Source organism: Pseudophryne corroboree, chromosome 3, assembly GCF_028390025.1.
Source record: "Pseudophryne corroboree isolate aPseCor3 chromosome 3, aPseCor3.hap2, whole genome shotgun sequence".
Lineage (NCBI taxonomy): Eukaryota > Metazoa > Chordata > Amphibia > Anura > Myobatrachidae > Pseudophryne > Pseudophryne corroboree.
The window spans coordinates 276,247,909-276,267,627 of record NC_086446.1 but is presented as its reverse complement, the minus strand read 5'-3'; the positions used below and the strand labels follow the sequence as shown (position 1 = coordinate 276,267,627).

Here is a 19,719-nt window from a genome sequence, read left to right as displayed (position 1 = left end):
GGAGATCGTCCAAGTACAGGATAATTAAAACTCCCTTTCTCCGAAGGAGTATCATCATTTCGGCCATTACCTTGGTAAACACCCTCGGTGCCGTGGACAGACCAAACGGCAACGTCTGGAATTGGTAATGACAGTCCTGTACCACAAATCTGAGGTACTCCTGGTGAGGAGGGTAAATGGGGACATGCAGGTAAGCATCCTTGATGTCCAGTGATACCATGGAAACCCCCTCGTCCAGGCTTGCAATCACCACCCTGAGCGATTCCATCTTGAACCTTCTTATATAAGTGTTCAAGGATTTTAAATTTAAAATGGGTCTCACCGAACCGTCCGGTTTCGGTACCACAAACATTGTGGAATAGTAACCCCGTCCTTGTTGAAGGAGGGGTACCTTGATTATCACCTGCTGAGAATACAGCTTGTGAATCGCCTCCAGCACTGCCTCCCTGTCCGGGGGAGCTGTCGGCAAGGCAGATTTGAGGAAACGGCGAGGGGGAGACGTCTCGAATTCCAGCTTGTACCCGAGATACTACTTGTAGAATCCAGGGATCCACCCGTGAGCGAGCCCACTGGTCGCTGAAGTTCTTGAGACGGGCCCCCACCGTACCTGGCTCCGCCTGTGGAGCCCCAGCGTCATGCGGTGGACTTAGAGGAAGCGGGGGAAGACTTTTGTCCCTGGGAACTGGGTGTATGTTGCAGCTTTTTCCCTCTACCTCTGCCTCTGGGCAGAAAGGACGCGCCTCTAACCCGCTTGCCTTTCTGGGGCCGAAAGGACTATCTGATAATACGGTGCTTTCTTTGGCTGTGAGGGAACATGGGGTAAAAATGCTGACTTCCCAGCTGTCGCTGTGGAAACGAGGTCCGAGAGACCATCCCCAAACAACTCCTCACCCTTGTAAGGCAATACTTCCATGTGCCTTTTAGAATCTGCATCTCCTGTCCACTGCCGAGTCCACAATCCTCTCCTGGCAGAAATGGACATTGCGTTTATTTTAGATGCCAGCCGGCAAATATCCCTCTGTGTATCTCTCATGTACAAGACAGCGTCTTTAATATGCTCTACGGTTAGCAATATAGTGTCCCTGTCTAGGGTATCAATGTTTTCCGACAGGGAATCTGACCACGCAGCTGCAGCACTGCACATCCATGCTGAAGCAATAGCCGGTCTCAGTAGAATACCTGAGTGTGTATATACAGACTTTAGGATAGCCTCCTGCTTTCTATCTGCAGGCTCCTTTAGGGCGGCCGTGTCCGGAGACGGTAGTGCCACCTTTTTTGACAGACGTGTGAGCACTTTATCCACCCTAGTGGATGTCTCCCAACGTGACCTGTCCTCTGGCGGGAAAGGGTACGCCATTAGTAACTTTTTAGAAATTACCAGTTTCATATTGGGGGAAGCCCACGCTTCTTCACACACTTCATTTAATTCATCACATGGGGGAAAAACCACTGGTAGTTTTTTCTCCCCAAACATAATACCATTTTTTGTGGTACCTGGGGTAATATCAGAAATATGCAACACATTTTTCATTTCCATAATCATGTAACGGGTGGCTCTGTTGGAATGTACACTAGTCTCATCATCGTCGACACTGGAGTCAGTATCCGTGTCGACATCTGTGTCTGCCATCTGAGGTAGCGGGCGTTTTAGAGCCCCTGATGGCTTTAGAGACGTCTGGGCAGGCACAGGCTGAGAAGCCGGCTGTCCCACATCTGCTATGTCGTCAAACCTTTTATGTAAGGAGTCGACACTGTCACGTAATTCCTTCCACATAACCATCCACTCAGGTGTCGACCCCGCAGGGGGTAACATCACATTTATCGGCACCTGCTCCGCCTCCACATAAGCCTCCTCATCAAACATGTCGACACAGCCGTACCGACACACCGCACACACACAGGGAATGCTCTGACTGAGGACAGGACCCTACAAAGCCCTCTGGGGAGACAGAGAGAGAGTATGCCAGCACACACCAACAGCGCTATATAACACATGGATTAACACTATAACTGAGTGATTTTTCCCAATAGCTGCTTGTATACACAATATTGCGTCTAAATTTAGTGCCCCCCCTCTCTTTTTTACCCTATGTAGTCTGGAAACTGCAGGGGAGAGCCTGGGAGCGATCCTTCCAGCGGAGCTGTGAGGGAAAATGGTGCCAGTGTGCTGAGGGAGATAGCCCCACCCCTTTTTCGTCGGACTTCTCCCGCTTTTTTCTATGTATATCTGGCAGGGGTATTTTACACATATATAGTCTCTATGACTATATTATGTGTTATTTGCCAGCCAAGGTACTCAATATTGCAGCCCAGGGCGCCCTCCCCCCCCCCCCCCCAGCACCCTGCACCCATCAGTGACCGGAGTGTGAGGTGTGCATGGGAAGCAATGGCGCACAGCTGCAGTGCTGAGCGCTACCTTGATGAAGACCGAAGTCTTATGCCGCCGATTTCCAGGACCCTCTTCTTGCTTCTGGCTCTGTAAGGGGGACGGCGGCGCGGCTCCGGGACCGGACGACCGAGGCTGGGCCTGTGTTCGATCCCTCTGGAGCTAATGGTGTCCAGTAGCCTAGAAGCCCAAGCTAGCTGCAAGCAGGTAGGTTCGCTTCTCTCCCCTTAGTCCCTCGTAGCAGTGAGTCTGTTGCCAGCAGATCTCACTGAAAATAAAAAACCTAAAATAAACTCTTTTTCTAAGAGCTCAGGAGAGCCCCTAGTGTGCATCCAGCTCAGCCGGGCACAAAATTCTAACTGAGGTCTGGAGGAGGGTCATAGAGGGAGGAGCCAGTGCACACCAGGTAGTCCTAAAGCTCTCTTTAGTTGTGCCCAGTCTCCTGCGGAGCCGCTATTTCCCATGGTCCTTACGGAGTTCCCAGCATCCACTAGGACGTCAGAAATACGGGGGACCCCTACTCTTTGTCCCCTGTATTTTTTGCACCAGGACCAGAGCCCGGTGCTGGTTGTTAAAATACGGGGGATCCCCTGTCATTTCCCCCCCCGTATTTTGGCAACCAGGACCGGCTCAAAGAGCCCGAGGCTGGTTATGCTTAGGAGGGGGGACCCCACGCAATTTTTTTTTCGGGTTTACCGTTTAAACATTTTTAAAAACCTAATCAAAATCCGTTAAATCGGCCGTTTTTCGACAGCGGGACTGTCGAATTAGTTTATTGAATATGTCGAATTCCGGCACCCACCTGCCGGAATTCGACGGTCGAATTGTGTCGAATTTAAAAACGGGCGAAAAAGTGCCGCAATTCGCCTGGAATTGCATATACCCCTAAAGCTCACATTAGTCTTTATAGACCCTCCTTCTAGTTTGTATTTAAAAATGACTGAAGAGGAAGAAGGTCAGCCATAAGTAGGTAGAAACCAACCAAGCACACAGTACTATTTGTACTCCCTTTATTAATGTTCACAAAGAAAATATATCTTACATCTCAACTGCCATTCACACATCAGGGAGAGTTACAGTGTACAAGTAACATAAATACAACATTGTAAACTCACAACCAAGTCAAAAAAAAAAAAAAGGGTCCTGTCACCAGCATATGTGCAAAACAATGAGTAGGGGGAAAGGTCTGCTGTACAGGGGGTGCGCTTCCAGGAGGGTCTGCAGTAGAGTTTGGAGCTTTGTGTTCTAGCACAAGACAGCAGCAAAAAGGAATGATCACGTCACTAAACCTGAAGGTGCAGGGTGAAGATGTGGCCTTTACTTTAGGCCTGCAGGAAGGAGAAAGTGTTAACATGCTGTTTACCTCCCTCACAGATACACTCAATCGTTAACTTCTGCTGTGGGGATAGATACATCTATGTAGAGTGTACTCCATTCTAAATAGGGAGCCCATAGCACTTACAGGGAAATGCCCTATCATTTCTAATTCTGTAGAAAGTTACACCCCAGCCAAGTATAAATAACAGAAGCCAATAATCATTTAATTCAGGAGATAACAGTCCTCACCCACTATGTCCAGAACATTGACCACCCACTATGTCCAGAACATTGACCAATCAGTGCTTAAATAGATCTAGGTTGGCAGGGATCCCTGGCATTTGACCGCTGTTCCAATAATTCATGAATAGAATACATATTTTAAGAAGGGAGTATTGGCCCAAATGGTACACCCCCATCTTCAATAACAGCTTCTACCTGAGACATCCCACAATTAGCAACTCTGCACTGTGCAACCCATAGGGCCTGTAATGTCCAGAATCACATCTATGGCACCAGATGGGGGCACCGACCAAAATTATAGGAACTACCAAAATACTCCAGCACTGAACTTTCACCGCTATAAAAGGGAAACTAGTCTCTGTATCAACTGGGTTAGACTAAGCTGAGCAAGCCCTGGAAACAATCAGGCATCTGAAGGAAACCTGTTCCTTTATGTAGTGAGAAGCCCAATCCAGAGACACTGCTTTATAGCAGAACAGAATACCATAGTCACCAAATAATCTTGAGCCAGTATTTTTACCCCATTGGTAATCTCTCTACACTCCAAACATACTACTTAAAAGGTGAGCAGTCTGCAGTCCATGCAGTGGGGGACAAGGAGCAAGAAAGGGTTGGTGGGTTATCTGATGACTGGTGGATTGCAGTTATAATTAGTGAGTGCCAGAAGCAAAAGGATTAATTAAGGCACAGCGCTCCAAACACAAGTGACAGCTAAAGGGTGCAAGCCTCCCTCCCAATGCCCATTATACTACAGTTATGTCTCCCACAGTGTGTATGCTAGGACAGCACCAGACAAATAGGCACTTCGGTAGGAAAAAAAAAAAAAAAAAAAAAAGGTCTACCCATCTCTGCATGCAGATGTCAGGAAGGTGCAGCCAGGAAAGTGAGGCACAGGAAAGGGACTTTATTGCAACCACTAGTCAGATATCCCTGAGACAGTAAGTGCAGGATTCAGAGCAGTGCCATGGTTAAGACCAAATGAACCCTTTTTATAGGTCCCCCCAGAGGTGATTGAAGAGAAGCAGAGGGAAGGGGAGTTTGTGTGGGTTTAGGATAGAAGTGAAGGATTGTGGGAGAGAAACACTGATGGGCCTGCAAAAGACCATTTAAGACTTCTCCATGTTAACAAGCGCTACATTGGAGGGGAGATGGAGGTTTTGGAGCTCAAGTCTTAAAATGGGACCATAAATGCAGGCACAGAACAGCTCACCTGACAGATTTGCAAGCACTTAAGGTGCTACCCCAAAAAGGCCAACTAACTTGAATATCATGAACAAATAAACTGGTTTCCTGCTACTAGCGAATAAGGGTGTTGCAACGTATTGCATCGAGGGTTAACCTACAGTTAGCATTAATTTGTATGCCACAATGCCCCCATATTGCCATCTTAATCCAGCTGCCTGGTAGAGGGTGCCCATATGATGCCAACAGGGTAATGCAGAGGAACTAGTCCCATGGTAGATATTGAGTAATTAGCACCAGTGATGGCCAAGGATATAGTAACCAAGCTCTAGTTTTATTCTAGAACACATCACAGATGATCCAGTCAACTTTCCAAGAGCAAAGAAGGGAGGCACAGTGTCCAGATCGCCAGAGACAGCACGAACCTCGATCCCATATTACACCTGAGAGAAAGAAGACAGTGTTAGATGAACGCAAGGAAAGATAGCAGTACAGTGACATAAGTAAATGGCCCTTGAGACCTCAAAAGTCACACATGTAAATTGCTATTACTATTTCCCAATAACTCCATGCTAGATGCTGAATCTTGTGCACAGAAACCCAAAGGACTGATTCAATTAGGTGTGATACTTTCTGTGCGAGGAAAAGGGCTTGTAGTAAGACTTCTCTGTCCAGAGCTATTCAATTATACAGTAACACCTTTACCTCATAGCAAATCTGCAGTCAATGCACATTAACCCCGAGATTGCAGAGTAAGGGCATGGAACTATGCGTTACCATGTTTGCAGCCTAGAGCAGAGCTGGCCAAACCAGTCCGAGATCTACCAACAGTTCACATTTTCCAGACCACCTAGCTGGTGCACAGGTGTAGTCATTACTAATTAAGATGTGCTGCATTCATTCCTAACTGACAGTTCTACAGATCTCCAGGAGGCCTGGAAAACATGAACCGTTGGTAGATCTCGAGGACCGGTCTGGCCAGCCCTGGCCTAGAGGGTTATTGCAGAATGCCGCAATTGAACAGCCCCAACCTCTGCTTCGGGGACAAGTAAAGCTGGCAATTCTACGCAGGGCAATGTCCAGTTGAGCAAATCTCTGCAGAATTACAGTAGCACAACAAATCCAGTTTCAAGCACTCCTCTATGGGAGATGAAGAAAGAATCTGTTAGTGGTTGTGAAGTTCAGCAATTCTCAGTCATTGCTCAGGACCAACTGTATCCCTTTGTGTGCTCACTAATTTCATTACAGTTTGTTTTTAGCATTCAATTACAACTACTTGCACAAGTTATTTTAAAGGCAAGATGTGGATGACACAACAGCTCAAAAGTAAAAACCAAAAAGGTCAGACAACAGGTTAAAAGTATTTGAGAGCACAGAATATAAAAGGTGTTCCTTAGCTGTAATGGCAGACCTGTCCTGCACAGCTGTGTACACAAGAAACTTCAGGATTACAGGATATATCTGGGATAGGACAGGATTTGGGCATTAGATTATCCAGGAAATAGCTTCAAGAAAGTGAAAGACAAGTGTCTGGGAATACAGTCAAATAGAGAACCTGCTCTTTACTAAATATAGGGTAGGAGCCCCATATGCTAGCCATTCTGCAGGTCTGTGAACAATATCCGTGTACCTTCCTGCAGGACCATATGATCTGCCCCAGGCAGGAAGCGGTCATACACCGATCCCCTTCAGTCTTCAGAGGGGGCCAGGGCAAAATACTGTAGCATTTAAGTGGCAAGACTATATAAACCCACTGGAACGCAGTCCAATATAATTAGTTTGGATTCTACTGTACGGCAACATACACATGGGAGTCTCTCCCTCTAAATAATTCACCTTTATGAGTTTATAGCTTGGTTTTAACAGCAATGTAGAACTATTCGCCATCCTACATCACACTGATCAGAGGAAGCATCAGCACTGCCTTAATGACTAGGTGACCCATTTCTGAGCTGGCACAGGTCACGTGATAAAGGTTTTCAGCACGTGTAAAGGGGGTAACGCGGCAGAGAGACACGTGAGGATTTAGGACAGGCAGTTCTGGGGACAAAGTGGGGAGGGGGTCAGTGTGAAGGAATGTGCAGAGATGGCAGCTCTCAGGAAGCATCTGTACACCAACTATGATCCATCCCACATCCCCAAGGCAAGTTATATAAGCTGCATTAGCAAAGCATGAATGGTCACAGATGAACTCATAACTGAGCGGCTGCAGATGCTCACTGCTTCAGCAAGAGACTAGTGTACCGGCACTGCCAATCTTACCCAACTAAGGAAGCCATGAAAAGCCTTTAATACAAGGATGGAAAAGTCCCAGGGTGACCAGACTTGCCTGCATTTTGTGCTCACGTCTACACAAGTTAGATCTGCATAGCACATTTTGGGGACACCAATTTCAGCTCATGTATGGTGTTTGCATACTGACACAAAAACAGCCATTATAAAACCAGAACATGTACCCCATAATACTGAGGAGGATAATGCCCGCATGAATCCCACCACCCTCTCTCCCATCTTACTTACGGGTGTGGTTCATCAAATACAGTGTCTAGGTCGACAATGTTTAGGTCGACATGGATGGAAGGTCGACATGTCTAAAGGTCGACATGAGGATTTTTTTTTTGTGTGTCGTTTTCTTCGTAGAGTGACCGGGATCCCAAATTAGTGCACCGCTTCGCTCGCCATGCTTCGGGCATGGTGCGTTCGCTCCGCTACCGCTTCGCTCGGCACACTTTACCGTTCCAATCGTAGTCCATGTGGATCGTTAAGTATGAAAAAATTCAAAAAAAGAAATTTTTTTTTGAAAAACTCATGTCGACCTTTAGACCTGTCGACCTAGCACATGTCGACCTAGAAACACTGTCGACCTTCCATCCATGTCGACCTAGTGACCGTCGACCTAGACACTGTCGATCTTCAGACCGGATCCCCTTACTTACAGAGGTAGCGCTCTATGCAAGATTAGAGCTTAGAGAGGGCAAATTGTTGGTGCCAAGGCGTTTAAATACTGGCAACCCAATTCACACCTTTCGCTTAAAAGTGCATGTTACCCTATGGTGTAGTTAACACTTTTGAATGAGATTAACACCGTAAAGTGCAGCAGGAGTCACAGGAATTTGGCTGTGCACACAAGTATGGAGTTACCTTCACAGAGGCATAACCACATTTTCATGTCTACTGTACAGCGTACCTGCACCTGTCTTAGGCATATAAGATCTCCCCACTAATGTGATCAGCATGAATACACCATTCGGATATAGAATGCCACATTGACCGGCAGATACTGGTATTCTACTTTTCAGGGATTGGCAGACTCACATTCATGTCATGTTTGTAGCATACCACCTATCCATATGGAGAACTTTTACAAATGAAGGGGTAGATGTAACATATTTGGGGAGAAATGGCATCAGTGCATGTTAAGTGCACCGATACAGCTTCTCCCCCAATGTATTACAACAGCAGTGTGTAGCAGCCCTGCCATCTAAAAGATGCAGGGCAGTGTATGAACTGTCAGTAGCACAGATCGTTCTGACAGCTGCAGGTGCCATCGCCTTACCTCCACCACAGCAGGGACAGCGCTGTCCCAGACTGCAGATTTCAGGCTGAACAGGAGATCTCGCAGGAGTAGCAAGATCTTGCGCATGCGCCCTAAAGCCGGCTGGGGGAGAGACGCAGCGCATCAGCACTAAGATGATGTGCTCTCTAGTGGGGAGTTTTCACTCCCCCTCTCCGGCAAAGTAGTGTTTCTTACACCGCAATGTACTTTCCTGCTTCGCCTTTGTAATGAGACAAAGCAGGGAGACCTATAGTGGCACGATATGTATCGCTATAATACATCAAGCGGGTGTGGATCATAGGGGTCAATAACTTAGGTCGGCAGTGTCTAGATCAACCACTATTGGTCAACAGTAAGTAGGTAGACATGGACAAGGTCTACGAGAATTTTTTTTTTTTTTTTTAAAGAAAATGTTATGTCGTTTCCTCCATAGAGCAGGGCTGGCCAAACCAGTCCGAGATCTACCAACAGTTCATGTTTTCCAGGCCTCCTGGAGATCTGTAGAATTGTCAGTTAGAAATGAATACAGCACATCTTAATTAGTAAGGACTACACCTGTGTACCAGCTAGGTGGTCTGGAAAATGTGAACTGTTGGTAGATCGAAGACTGGTTTGGCCAGCTCTGCCACAGAGTGACCAGGAACCCCAATTAGTGCACCGTGTCCCCTCGCATGGCTTGCTTCACTCGCCATGCTTTGGGCAAGGTTACCGCTCCAAATTGTAGTCCACGTGGATCGTAAAGCATGAAAAAGTATTTGAAAAAAAAAAAAAAAAAAAAAAAGTGGTCGACCAAGACTCCGGATACCACATCAAACAGTCAGTTACTATAAAATCTCTCCCCCACCTGTGTGTCTGTGTATTCAATTGTTATTATCACAGCAGAGACTAAACCCAGTATTTGGGCGTGACATGCATGAGCACCCAAATGAATAGTGACAATTGTCTGAACACCTACAAAGTCCCGTTTAGATGGGAGAATAGATGCCCAAAACAATTGCAAACCCCCAATATGGGAGTATCCAATAAAGAGACATCTTAATAGAGCCCTTTCAATAGTCAAATGCCTCTAAAGGTGGGTACACTCTAGGCAATGTGCTCAGTGAGCAACATCGCCTAGTGTTTCCCCTCCCGGGCGATGGCGGGCATACGCACTGTTCACACAGATGCCATGACACGGATGGAGCATGCAGGTTTGGACAAGGAGCCCAAATTGAGCTTCATGCACAGCCGAGACAGAGGGTCATTAACGACTCGCTGTGCCACGCAGCTGCATACACAGTGGGCGATATAGTAAACTATATCGCTCGGGTGGGGGGGGGCGGGGGGGTTTAACACTTCAACATTTAGGTCAGAATTCATATCTTATGATGGCGGCGGGCACTAGATGGTACCCAAACAGAGCTAGATAACCCAGGGGTATAGAGATGATATGCATGAAGAGTGACCCATTTGCCACCCAAGCGACACTTTTCGCTTCAGCACTTTACACAGCTAAACCCAAACTCTGTACTCAATTGAATATCACCCCCCCCGCAATCTCACGTCACTTTAGGCAGGAGATTGGGTGCAATAATCAATTGAATTCCACACCAAGTTAGTGAATGAGACTTACTTCAACTGTCTCAGCGTTACCACCATTTAGACGCAGACAGGACGATCAAATCTGCTGTTACTTTTCCTTTCATCAAGCATGAAGACCTGATGTATTACACAAGCCAACCAACCACATGCACGTATGCAAGACAGGCATGCCCTGCCTTCAGTGACAGTACTAACCCTTAGAGTTAATGAGCTTAATGACCTTTTAATACGAGTTCAGTCAAGAGGTCTATACTCAAAGTGGTTACCTGGTCAAGAATTTCTACCTGGTAATTTGCAGATCAGAACGGGTATTTTGTCTGTGTGAAAGTGGCAAGCCACGTCGAAATTCCCAGGTCTCCAAACCCCAGGAAAATTCCTGGATCGAAGTCCTAGGAATTTTATCCCGAGTGACCTTCTCACACAAAAAAAAAAAAAAAAAAGTACCAGGTAGAACTGCGTCACCTAGTAATTTTATTTTTTGTGTGAAAGGTGTATAAAATCACTTACAAATTATTAATTTATTTTTTGACAGTGGCAGAAGAGACCTAATCAATGAATGACTTGGTCCAGGAGATAACCTCTAATGGAATATACAGAGTAGGAGCTACTTTACTGAAGGCTTTATATACCTCACAAATTGCTTGCTTGAATTAGTCTATTTTTTGGAGAGCCTTACCAGCATTATGGCCCCTATTCATTAAGGGACAAATACTAAACTCACAATAGAGCAATTTTTCTATTTCTGTGCATGCACAGTGGCCACAGCTCACATACGAAAAGTGAGATCGCATCCCAGACAGATTCAATCACACTTTGCCAGCAGGTGCCATGGGGAGGGTGGCGAAGAAACGTTGCAGGGGGGAGTGGTTCCGTTTTCAGGGTGGCTGCGTGACATCACACAGATGCTCAGATAAAGAAAGCAGTAGCGGTGCAGCTGCATACGTGCAGGGGGCAGCCACAATTCCCAGGTCATCGATAAGATTTCAATTCAATTTCAATGCTGGGTGGGACTTGGCATGCTGGCTGGCCCCCAGCATGCCATCCGAGTAGCAGCTTCTGCTTTTTCGCAGAATCTGCTACTCAACCTGATTAGGGTAATAAGTCACTTGGGAAGAGAACTGCTTCTGCAACAAGCACATCTTTGTTAAAACAAAGACCTTTGTGTTAATTCTTTAATTTGCTTAAAATTAAAGGGGGCAGGGTCTGGAGCAAAGAGTTCACCAAAACACGTAAGCCCCCAGTGACTAGCCAGTGCTGAAAAACCAACAGATTGCTCTATTTTATATTAAATGGCCCTTATCCTCTGGCAAGGAACTAGATCTGTAGTGCATCGGCAGGTGTGTACATACACTAGGGTTGTGAACGACATTGAGACATAGGAGATAGATCTACATCAGCTGTGCTGCAGAGCCAATCTGAAAGATAGCATGTCTGGCTGTGTGTTTGGCCAATCCACCAACCGCCTGCTCACCCGTGATGTCTGGACAGACATACTGAGCGGACAATTAGAAAGAAAAGTGTGCATTGCTTACCTAAATGACCGCTCTGCTGGCCAATGGCAGACATACCACCCAGATGTGTACCCAGCTGTTATCTGCAAACAATCTGCCGTTCCTTCCTACAGTATTCTGCAAGCACCGCCGATGCTTTAATTTGAGCCATTTGTCATGCATCCAGCAACAATCAAGATAGGGATTGTATTGCTCATCCATTTACTAGTTTCCCCCACACTATATTATCTCTATTGGAGTTACAGTAGCAAAGTGAAAGAGGCAGCAGTCTCCAGATTAGGCAGAAATTGGTATGATGATTCAGTGTGTAGTTTGTGCCCTACACACTTTGCGATCCACCGCGGAGCTGCCCGACGGCGGATACAGCCGACCTGGCGGCAGTGAAGTTTCTTCACTTCCCCACCCCCAGGCTCCATAGCAGTGCAAGCAAATATGGACGAGATTGTCCATACTGGCCTCAACGCACAAGCGACGGGGCACCAGCGATGAACAAGCGCGGGGCCGCGCATCGTTCATTGCTGGTGCCTCCACCTTCAAAGATATGAAAGGTATCTTGCTCATTAATGAACGAGATCGTTCATATCTTTCAGTATCACCCAGTGTGTAGAGCCCATAAGGCTTAAAGATAGCTGCACAAAATACCACAAACTAGAGGTTAAAAAAAAAAAAAAAAAAAAAAACAAAAAAAAAAAAAAAAAAAACACACACCTCACGTTAGCAGATAGCAGAAGTGTCTAAACTGGTCTTCAACTTGGCTGCCGAATCAGCTCAGAACCGTCATGGGGAGGTCTTCAGTTTGCTGGCCGTCGGGATCCCGGCGCACAGTATGCCGGCGCCGGAATCCTGACAGCTGGCATACAGACACCTTTTCTCCCTCTTGGGGGTGCACAACCCCCCCCTGGAGGGAGAATAGATAGCATGGCGCACTACCGTGCCTGCAGCGAGCCCGCAAGAGGCTCATTTGTGCTCACCCAGCTGTTGGTATGCGGGCTGCCGGCATACCCTACTACACCCGTCATGAGGCCCTCAATCCACCAATCTTTCCACTCAGCAAAAGCTGGTCAGTAATAGACAGCAAAGCCCACTGTAACATTGCAGGCCGGCAGTTATACCTTCAATATTGCACACCCCTCTCCAGGACTGTACATTTCCATTAGGCAATCATAAGTCTCAAAATGTGATGCTTAAGTGCAGGCACTTCCTGTGTATTAGTGTGTCACCACCTGCAGGGAAAGCCCCTTTACCACCGCCAGGAGTTCCGGTGTATGTACATTTATGCCTAATGTAGCGATTTATTTACAGTTTCTTATACAACGCAGCATATTCAGAGTCCTAATGGTGAGAGAATTAAGTACTAGGACCTGTAACTTGGACTTTATCCTGTGATTCTGGGCACAACAAGGGACAATGAGGAGTGCCTAAAACAAGAGAATTTCTCCGTCAGGCTCCCATTAATTACTGCCGCCTAAACACTTAGCTCACCCCCCTAAAACCATAAACTTATTCCATGATTAGGCATATATCCTAGACTTATCAGGTTTCCAAGAGTATAAGGAACACACACCAACCTGTGCAGCCACTTACCAGGGCATTGCCTCAAGCAGCACATGTAACTTGGTCCATCCTCGTCTCCAGCTCAAAAGCATCTGGCCGATCCTGAGGATTAGCAGCCAACATGTCTTTAAGCAGCTGACGGATGCCCTCAGACATGGAAGTTCTGCGTTTCTGTGGGATGTGAAGTTCCATCTTTGGGTTCTCTAGCAGTGCTTCCCCTACAGGCACAATCTCACTGCCCTGCTTGATGTAAGTCCCCAGAATCTCCTTCTTGGTCTCTGCATCTACAAAGGTGATCCGCTCTATCATGGCCCAGATGATTATTCCCAGAGCAAATATGTCAGCTTTTGCTGTATAGTGTCCTTCCCACACCTCAGGAGCCATGTAGAAGTCTGAGCCACAAGCAGATGATAGCCAGTACTTGTTGACATTTACAGTCCTGTTTTCATTGCTACCACCACCAGTACTCTCCTTCCCCCGGGGAGCCAGTCCAGCGCAGACTTTGCTGAGGCCAAAGTCGGCTACTTTTAGCACTGGGGAACCCGAGCGCTCTGTGATCAGAATATTATCAGGTTTTAGATCCCGATGAACGATCTGGTTTTTGTGCAGGAAAGCAATGGCACTTGTCAGTTGTAGCATGAAGCTTTTGTTTGTAGCCGGGTCTGGGCTCCGGGACAAGACATACTGATTAAGATCACCCCCTTCACAGAACTCCATGACAAACCATAGGTAACAAGCTTCTTCTGTGTAGCCCAAAATTCGCTCTCCTACAATGAAAGAGTGCATTAGTAAACATCAAACATATACTGAACAGAAGTCTTATAACTGCTCCTAATTAAACTGGTTGTTTGTGTTATTATTTTATATAGAAAGATCAAGTAATTTTCAAGCCCTGATGACCACCAGATGCAAGCAACAGGATTACATCCATGAAAACCCCCTTTTTTCCCCATAGGTGTCAGACCCAACGGGTTGAGCATGTGGGTTAAATGGTTACAGTCAACAATGACTGGTCGATCCCAGGGAGGAGGTTAACTGGATCAGCATTACAAAGCTGCTGCCTAACTAACACCTGAATTCCAGGATTGACTGCCAACAATGACTGTTTATCCAGCATACCCATAACGGAGAAATAGGAAAGACCTATTGGTGACCTACTCTGAAGGCATTATCGTGGTGTACACCAAGCAGACTGCTCTCTAAACCCTTAAGCATTCTACTTCCACCACTTTACTTTGTGCTTCTTCAGGAATATTTGCAATACAACTAAACCCCAATAGACTGCAGTAGTGGACCCAAGAACACACAAGTGCCAGGATTGTATGACCACCACTAATTTGGAGCCTATGGTGTCAAAACACAAGTTAGTAAAACGTCTAGAAGATTCATATATGGGCATATAGATTAGTGAACACTCCATGATGTTGAGTCAGTGTGCCGATTACAACAGTAGCAGACTGCAGTAGTCAGCAGTTCATGCTTCCTGCCAGCCCCAATCACCATCCCATAGCGCGGCTGATAAGGACTGGCAGTCTGGTTGCCCACACAATTGGACACCCAATATGCTGAACTCATGAGCTGTATTAAAGGGATTATACACAAACCTGAACACGTGGGACCTTGGCCAGCAGTCATTATGTTCACTGTAAGAAGGGCAGATTTTAATTGTAACTTGTTCACTTTTTGGAATGCCAGGCTAACAGACAAACTGTGAATTAAGTGTTGGGTGGCTGTACAGTTGTCAGGCAGTCTACATTTTGATCAAGTTTTTGTAGTCAACATGCTGCTGCTCTGCTTCAGCCATAGGCTGAACATGCAGAGGGTGGTGATATCAATAGTGCACTGTTCTCCAGCCAAAGCGCAACATGGTGTGCTTCCCTTATGCCCACTTTCCACTTAAAAACTGTGTTTAGAGAAGAGGGTTGTATAGTCATAATGGGCACAGACAGCTTCATTGTTTACATAGTGTCACCAACTCATGCAGCACTGTACGTCATTCATTCCAGCCCCATTCGAGCTTACAGTCTAAATTCCTTAACAGACATACTAGGCTAATTATATCAGAATCCAATTAACCTACCAGTGTGTTTTTGTAACGTGGGTGGTACCTAGTGCACCTGTAACCCACACTCTACAAAAATACACCCACTCTTTACCAAAACTCTGGACAGGAATTTGCATTGAAAGATTTTGTACAGCCCTTTACATACAGCAATCTAATTTAAGTCACACAGAAACCCGATTGAACGCAAGGTTAATTTATCATAAAATGTTGCCTTTCCTGTGGTCATTAAAGTCTGAAGAATTATTTAAGGTGATCGTTGGCAAAGGAAAGACGCACTGGTCATGCAATCACCCAGAACCAATGGGGGTCATTCCGAGTTGATTGCTCGCTGCCATTTTTCACAGCGCAGTGATCAGGTCACTACTGTGCATGCACGTCGTACTGGTACAGAGCGGATCGTTGCTGGGCGATGGATTTAACAAAGAATCCATTCGCACAGCGGATCGCAAGGAGATTGACAGGAAGAAGGCGTTTATGGGCGTCACCTGACCATTTTCTGGGAGTGTTTGGGAAAACGCAGGCATGTCCAAGCATTTGCTGGGCAGGTGTCTGACGTCAATTCCAGCACCAAAAAGACTGAAGTGATCGCAAGGGCTAAGTCCAGAGCTACTTAGAAACTGCACAAAAATGTTTTTGCAGAGCTCAGCTGCTAAGGCGTTCGCACACCTGCAAAGCGAAAATACACTCCCCCGTGGGTGGCGACTAGGATTTTGCACAGCTGCAAAAAAATAGCTAGCGAGCGATCAACTCAGAATGAAGGCACTTTTACTAAGTGGGCAGCTTTATGATAGTTGCTGGATGTTTTTCATAAGCGGAAGGCTCCTGCCAGTGTCTGGGATGTTCAACTGATTAATACCCTGATGTTTGTCTACCTAGATTACCTTTGCTGCCCCACCATGCAGAGGGGAGATTATAAAAACATGATGCATTGTACATATCTAACCCATCCATTTAATGATTCAAAGGTTCAGTTTGTTTTCAGCGATTCCCATATACAGTACTATGAGAAGTTTCTGGTATTACTCAAAAGGTAGACTGAAACAAAACCACCTAGAAGCATGTTTTTGTATTCCTAGCAGTCCAGAGGCAGCCACACTTCACAATATCAGAGATTCAGGCTGTTTCTATAACCACTTAGATAACCCATAAAAATGAACTAGGGGACATGAACTCCCTGTGGTCTAAGCAACCACCTTCTAATAAAGGCCAATTATAGATAAGACTCAGCCGTTTCCTAGATATGAGGGGCTAAACCAAAGTCATGGATGTACCTGGAAACCCGACATATGAAGTCAACAGATGAGGTTTGATTTTTGTAATGAAGTGACAGATGTACGATTCATACCTTCTGCTCCTCTACGTAACGTGACTATGCTTGTAATAAACAGCCTCTAGGGACATGCATAATATAGGTGTTTACATGTTTGACTGTTCATGGACAGTCTCTGTAGAGTAATGAAATGCTTTTGCCTCAAAATTCCGCAGTAATCTCTTCACACTACAGTTTACCAATCTCACGAATCTAAACAGCAGGGTCACCTCCTGCGCTGATCAGGGGGATTACATTTTGTCACAGACCTTTATCCTATAGAGTTTATAAATGCTGCTCAGATTAAGTATAACCTACAAGAGGATGACTGAGCACACAGCCAGAGAGCAGATAATCCACTGTTTCCTTTCACCCAAGTGATCATTTTTTAGTGTAGTGGCCTTAATTATCACGCAAAGCCAAAAGGCTATCCCTGGTGGGAGTCGTCTCTTTACCAAGCCTCAGATGGAAATAAAGTCCCAACCAACTCTTAACTGTCACCTGTATCATGGCAGTTAGAAGACGATTGGCTGCTCCTTTAGCTCCCTCAAAGGCTTAGTAAATAGACCCCATAGTATTTAATGGGAAACATCACCTAGATCAAATAGGAACGCTTTAGATTTAAAGGTGCATACACACTTGCCCCTTCCTGAGCGACGTCTCATTTTCTCTACAAGAGTGTATGCTGCCAGAGACTAGCAATGAGCAACCCAGCAACGACCCTCGCTGTCGGCCGTGCACACATACTCAATCTGAATTGTCGTCCAGGTGCTGCTTCCACGGCCCGGTCGCTGTGTGACATCACTGAGCGATCATATCGTTCAGTGTGTACGGCCATACACCGACCGCCCAGCCACATCGGGGGGGAGACACTAGGCGACATCGCTCAGAGTACATCGCCTAGTGTGTATGCACCTTAAGAATACATGTAACGATTTACAGCTGAAATTCACATGAACAGAAAAAAAATGCAGCATTTCCAATCAAGTGCTATATTCCACAACTCAGACACTCTGTAAAGCATCCAGGCCTGCCCTACATTGTGCCTAAACTTTAACTGCGTACCTCACCAGCTGCTCATCTCTATGATGTGCGGGATAGAGGAAAACAAAGATCCAACTGGGCTGTGGAGACTACAATTGTGGTCCAAACACATACAGCACCTGCACAGCTGATAAAGGTTACTGTAGGAGCATTAGGGCGTTTGCTGGACACCAGGCAAATACTGCATATACAGTACTGTGGGTCTCATTTATCAAAAAGTGATAAAACTCGTGAATAATAAATTGTGCTCCAGCCAATCAGCTCCTGTCATGTGCGCAGTGCCTAAAATGTCATGTGTTTGAATAAAAAAAAAAAAAAAAAAAAAAAAAAAAAAGACAGTTCAGAGCAGACTGGATGGGGCACCATTTATTATTCACAACAAGTTTTATCACTCATTGATAAATGGGCCCCTGTGTCTGAAACAGTTTCGTCAGGGCTTACGGCAGACGAGAGAGAGAGAGAGAGAGAGAGAGAGAGAGAGAGAGAGAGAGAGAGAGAGAGAGAGAGAGAGAGAGAGAGAGAGAGAGAGAGAGAGAGAGAGAGAGAGAGACACAATTAACTCCTAACTGCCATGTTACAGGCTGTGTTTGAAAAATGCCAGTTAGGAGACGGTTGGTACCTTACCTCTGTCCACTTTATCTCTCCCCAAATCTTATTACATAAACCCCAAAGTCAGCAGTAGGGCCAACTACGAGTCTCCACCACACTAGCCTGGTGTACTGACCGCTACACGGGAACCAGCACCCAACCTTGTGCCTCCTGCACTGGCACCTCTATAGCCTCCAGGCCTACCTCTGTGGCCAGATACGTGCAGGAGACTCAGCCTCCCCTGCGAGAGCCCATGCTCAACTCCCATCTGCCAGTAACACTCGTCTCACTCCCCGCTGGAAGGCCTCGTACAGCATAACGCTCCCCAGGCCTCTCACTGACAGGACCTCATCCTCCCCACATCCGAGCCCGGATCCCCGACACACCCACCCGGGCCTGCACACTCCCGTCCCCCCGCTACCTTTCAGCGAGGTCTCCACCAGGCGCAGGTAGAGATGGCTGCTCTTGTTGCCGTGGCTCATCTTCTGGGCCAGGCCGTTCCGCTGCAGCACACACTCCTCGAAGCGCACGATGTTGGGGTGGCGGCGGCGCAGGCTGGTCAGGGCCCAGAACTCGGACAGGGCCAGCTCCACGTTCTCCGGGGCGTCGCAGCGGATCTTCTTCACCGCCACCCGGGCTCCACTCTTCCGTGCCACCGCCTCGTACACCACTCCGTAACTGCCGCGCCCGATCTCAGACAGCAGGCTGTAGCGGGGCCGGAAGCTGCCGCCGGGGAGCCGCGGCCTGCTCACCTGCCCCGCCTCCTTCTCCTCCGGGAGCTCGGCTCGGCGGCTGCCGTTGATGGGCTGCACGTTGAGGGGGGCGGGGAGCCGCTCTCTCAGCGGCCGCACTCCTGGGCTGCGTCGGCGCTTTCTTTCGGGACTCTTAGCGGTCTCCATGACGGTTCCGCAGACCCGAAACCGTCATCCCTCCTCCGCCGCTCTGACGGGTGGCTGCTGGGTGCACGATGGAGCAGAACGCGGGGAATAGCAGCCAAGAGTAGGCCTCATCTCCTCCCCGGGGCCGAGCTCGTAGCCGGCTCCTCACTCACTGAGCAACAACTGCCTGTGTGTTAGAGGCACTACACGGTGGGGCGTACCAACTCAGCAAGTCTGAGGGGGGAGACGCTACGGCCGAGATAATCCGCGGAAGCCACCAAGAGATACGGCCCCGCCGCTATCTCCACTCTGCATTGTGCAGCTCCCGCACCAAACCCATCTATTCTTTGGCGCATTAGCGGCTAAGTATAGCCTGAGTGTGTAAATTAAAAAAAAACAACCTGCCCTAGAGAGATGGCACATGCCAGAGCTGGCAGAGTGTAAACACTGACTGTTGGAAGAAACCAAGCGCTCCGGGAGGGGTGGTCAGGAGTCACATGTGCCG

General features: G+C 47.1%; 1 protein-coding gene across 1 annotated transcript; it reads right to left on the bottom strand.

The window, feature by feature from the left end:
• Positions 1–3,382: 3,382 nt before the first annotated feature.
• Positions 3,383–19,405, bottom strand: STK35 (serine/threonine kinase 35). The gene is made up of 3 exons (XM_063959138.1): positions 18,758–19,405; positions 13,361–14,097; positions 3,383–5,571 (listed from the first exon to the last, which is right to left on the bottom strand). Exons 1-2 carry the CDS (start codon positions 19,233–19,235, stop codon positions 13,373–13,375), a joined length of 1,203 nt encoding a protein of 400 aa, XP_063815208.1. The 5' UTR covers positions 19,236–19,405; the 3' UTR covers positions 3,383–5,571; positions 13,361–13,372.
• Positions 19,406–19,719: the final 314 nt, after the last annotated feature.

Bases quoted from the DNA above. Each gene is read 5' to 3' on its own strand.
- STK35 (XM_063959138.1), bottom strand. From the start codon at position 19,235: ATGGAGACCGCTAAGAGTCCCGAAAGAAAGCGCCGACGCAGCCCAGGA. The intron at 14,098-18,757 runs GTAGCGGGGGGA...CTTTCATTGTAG, and splicing joins GGTGGAGACCTCGCTGAAAG to GAGAGCGAATTTTGGGCTAC.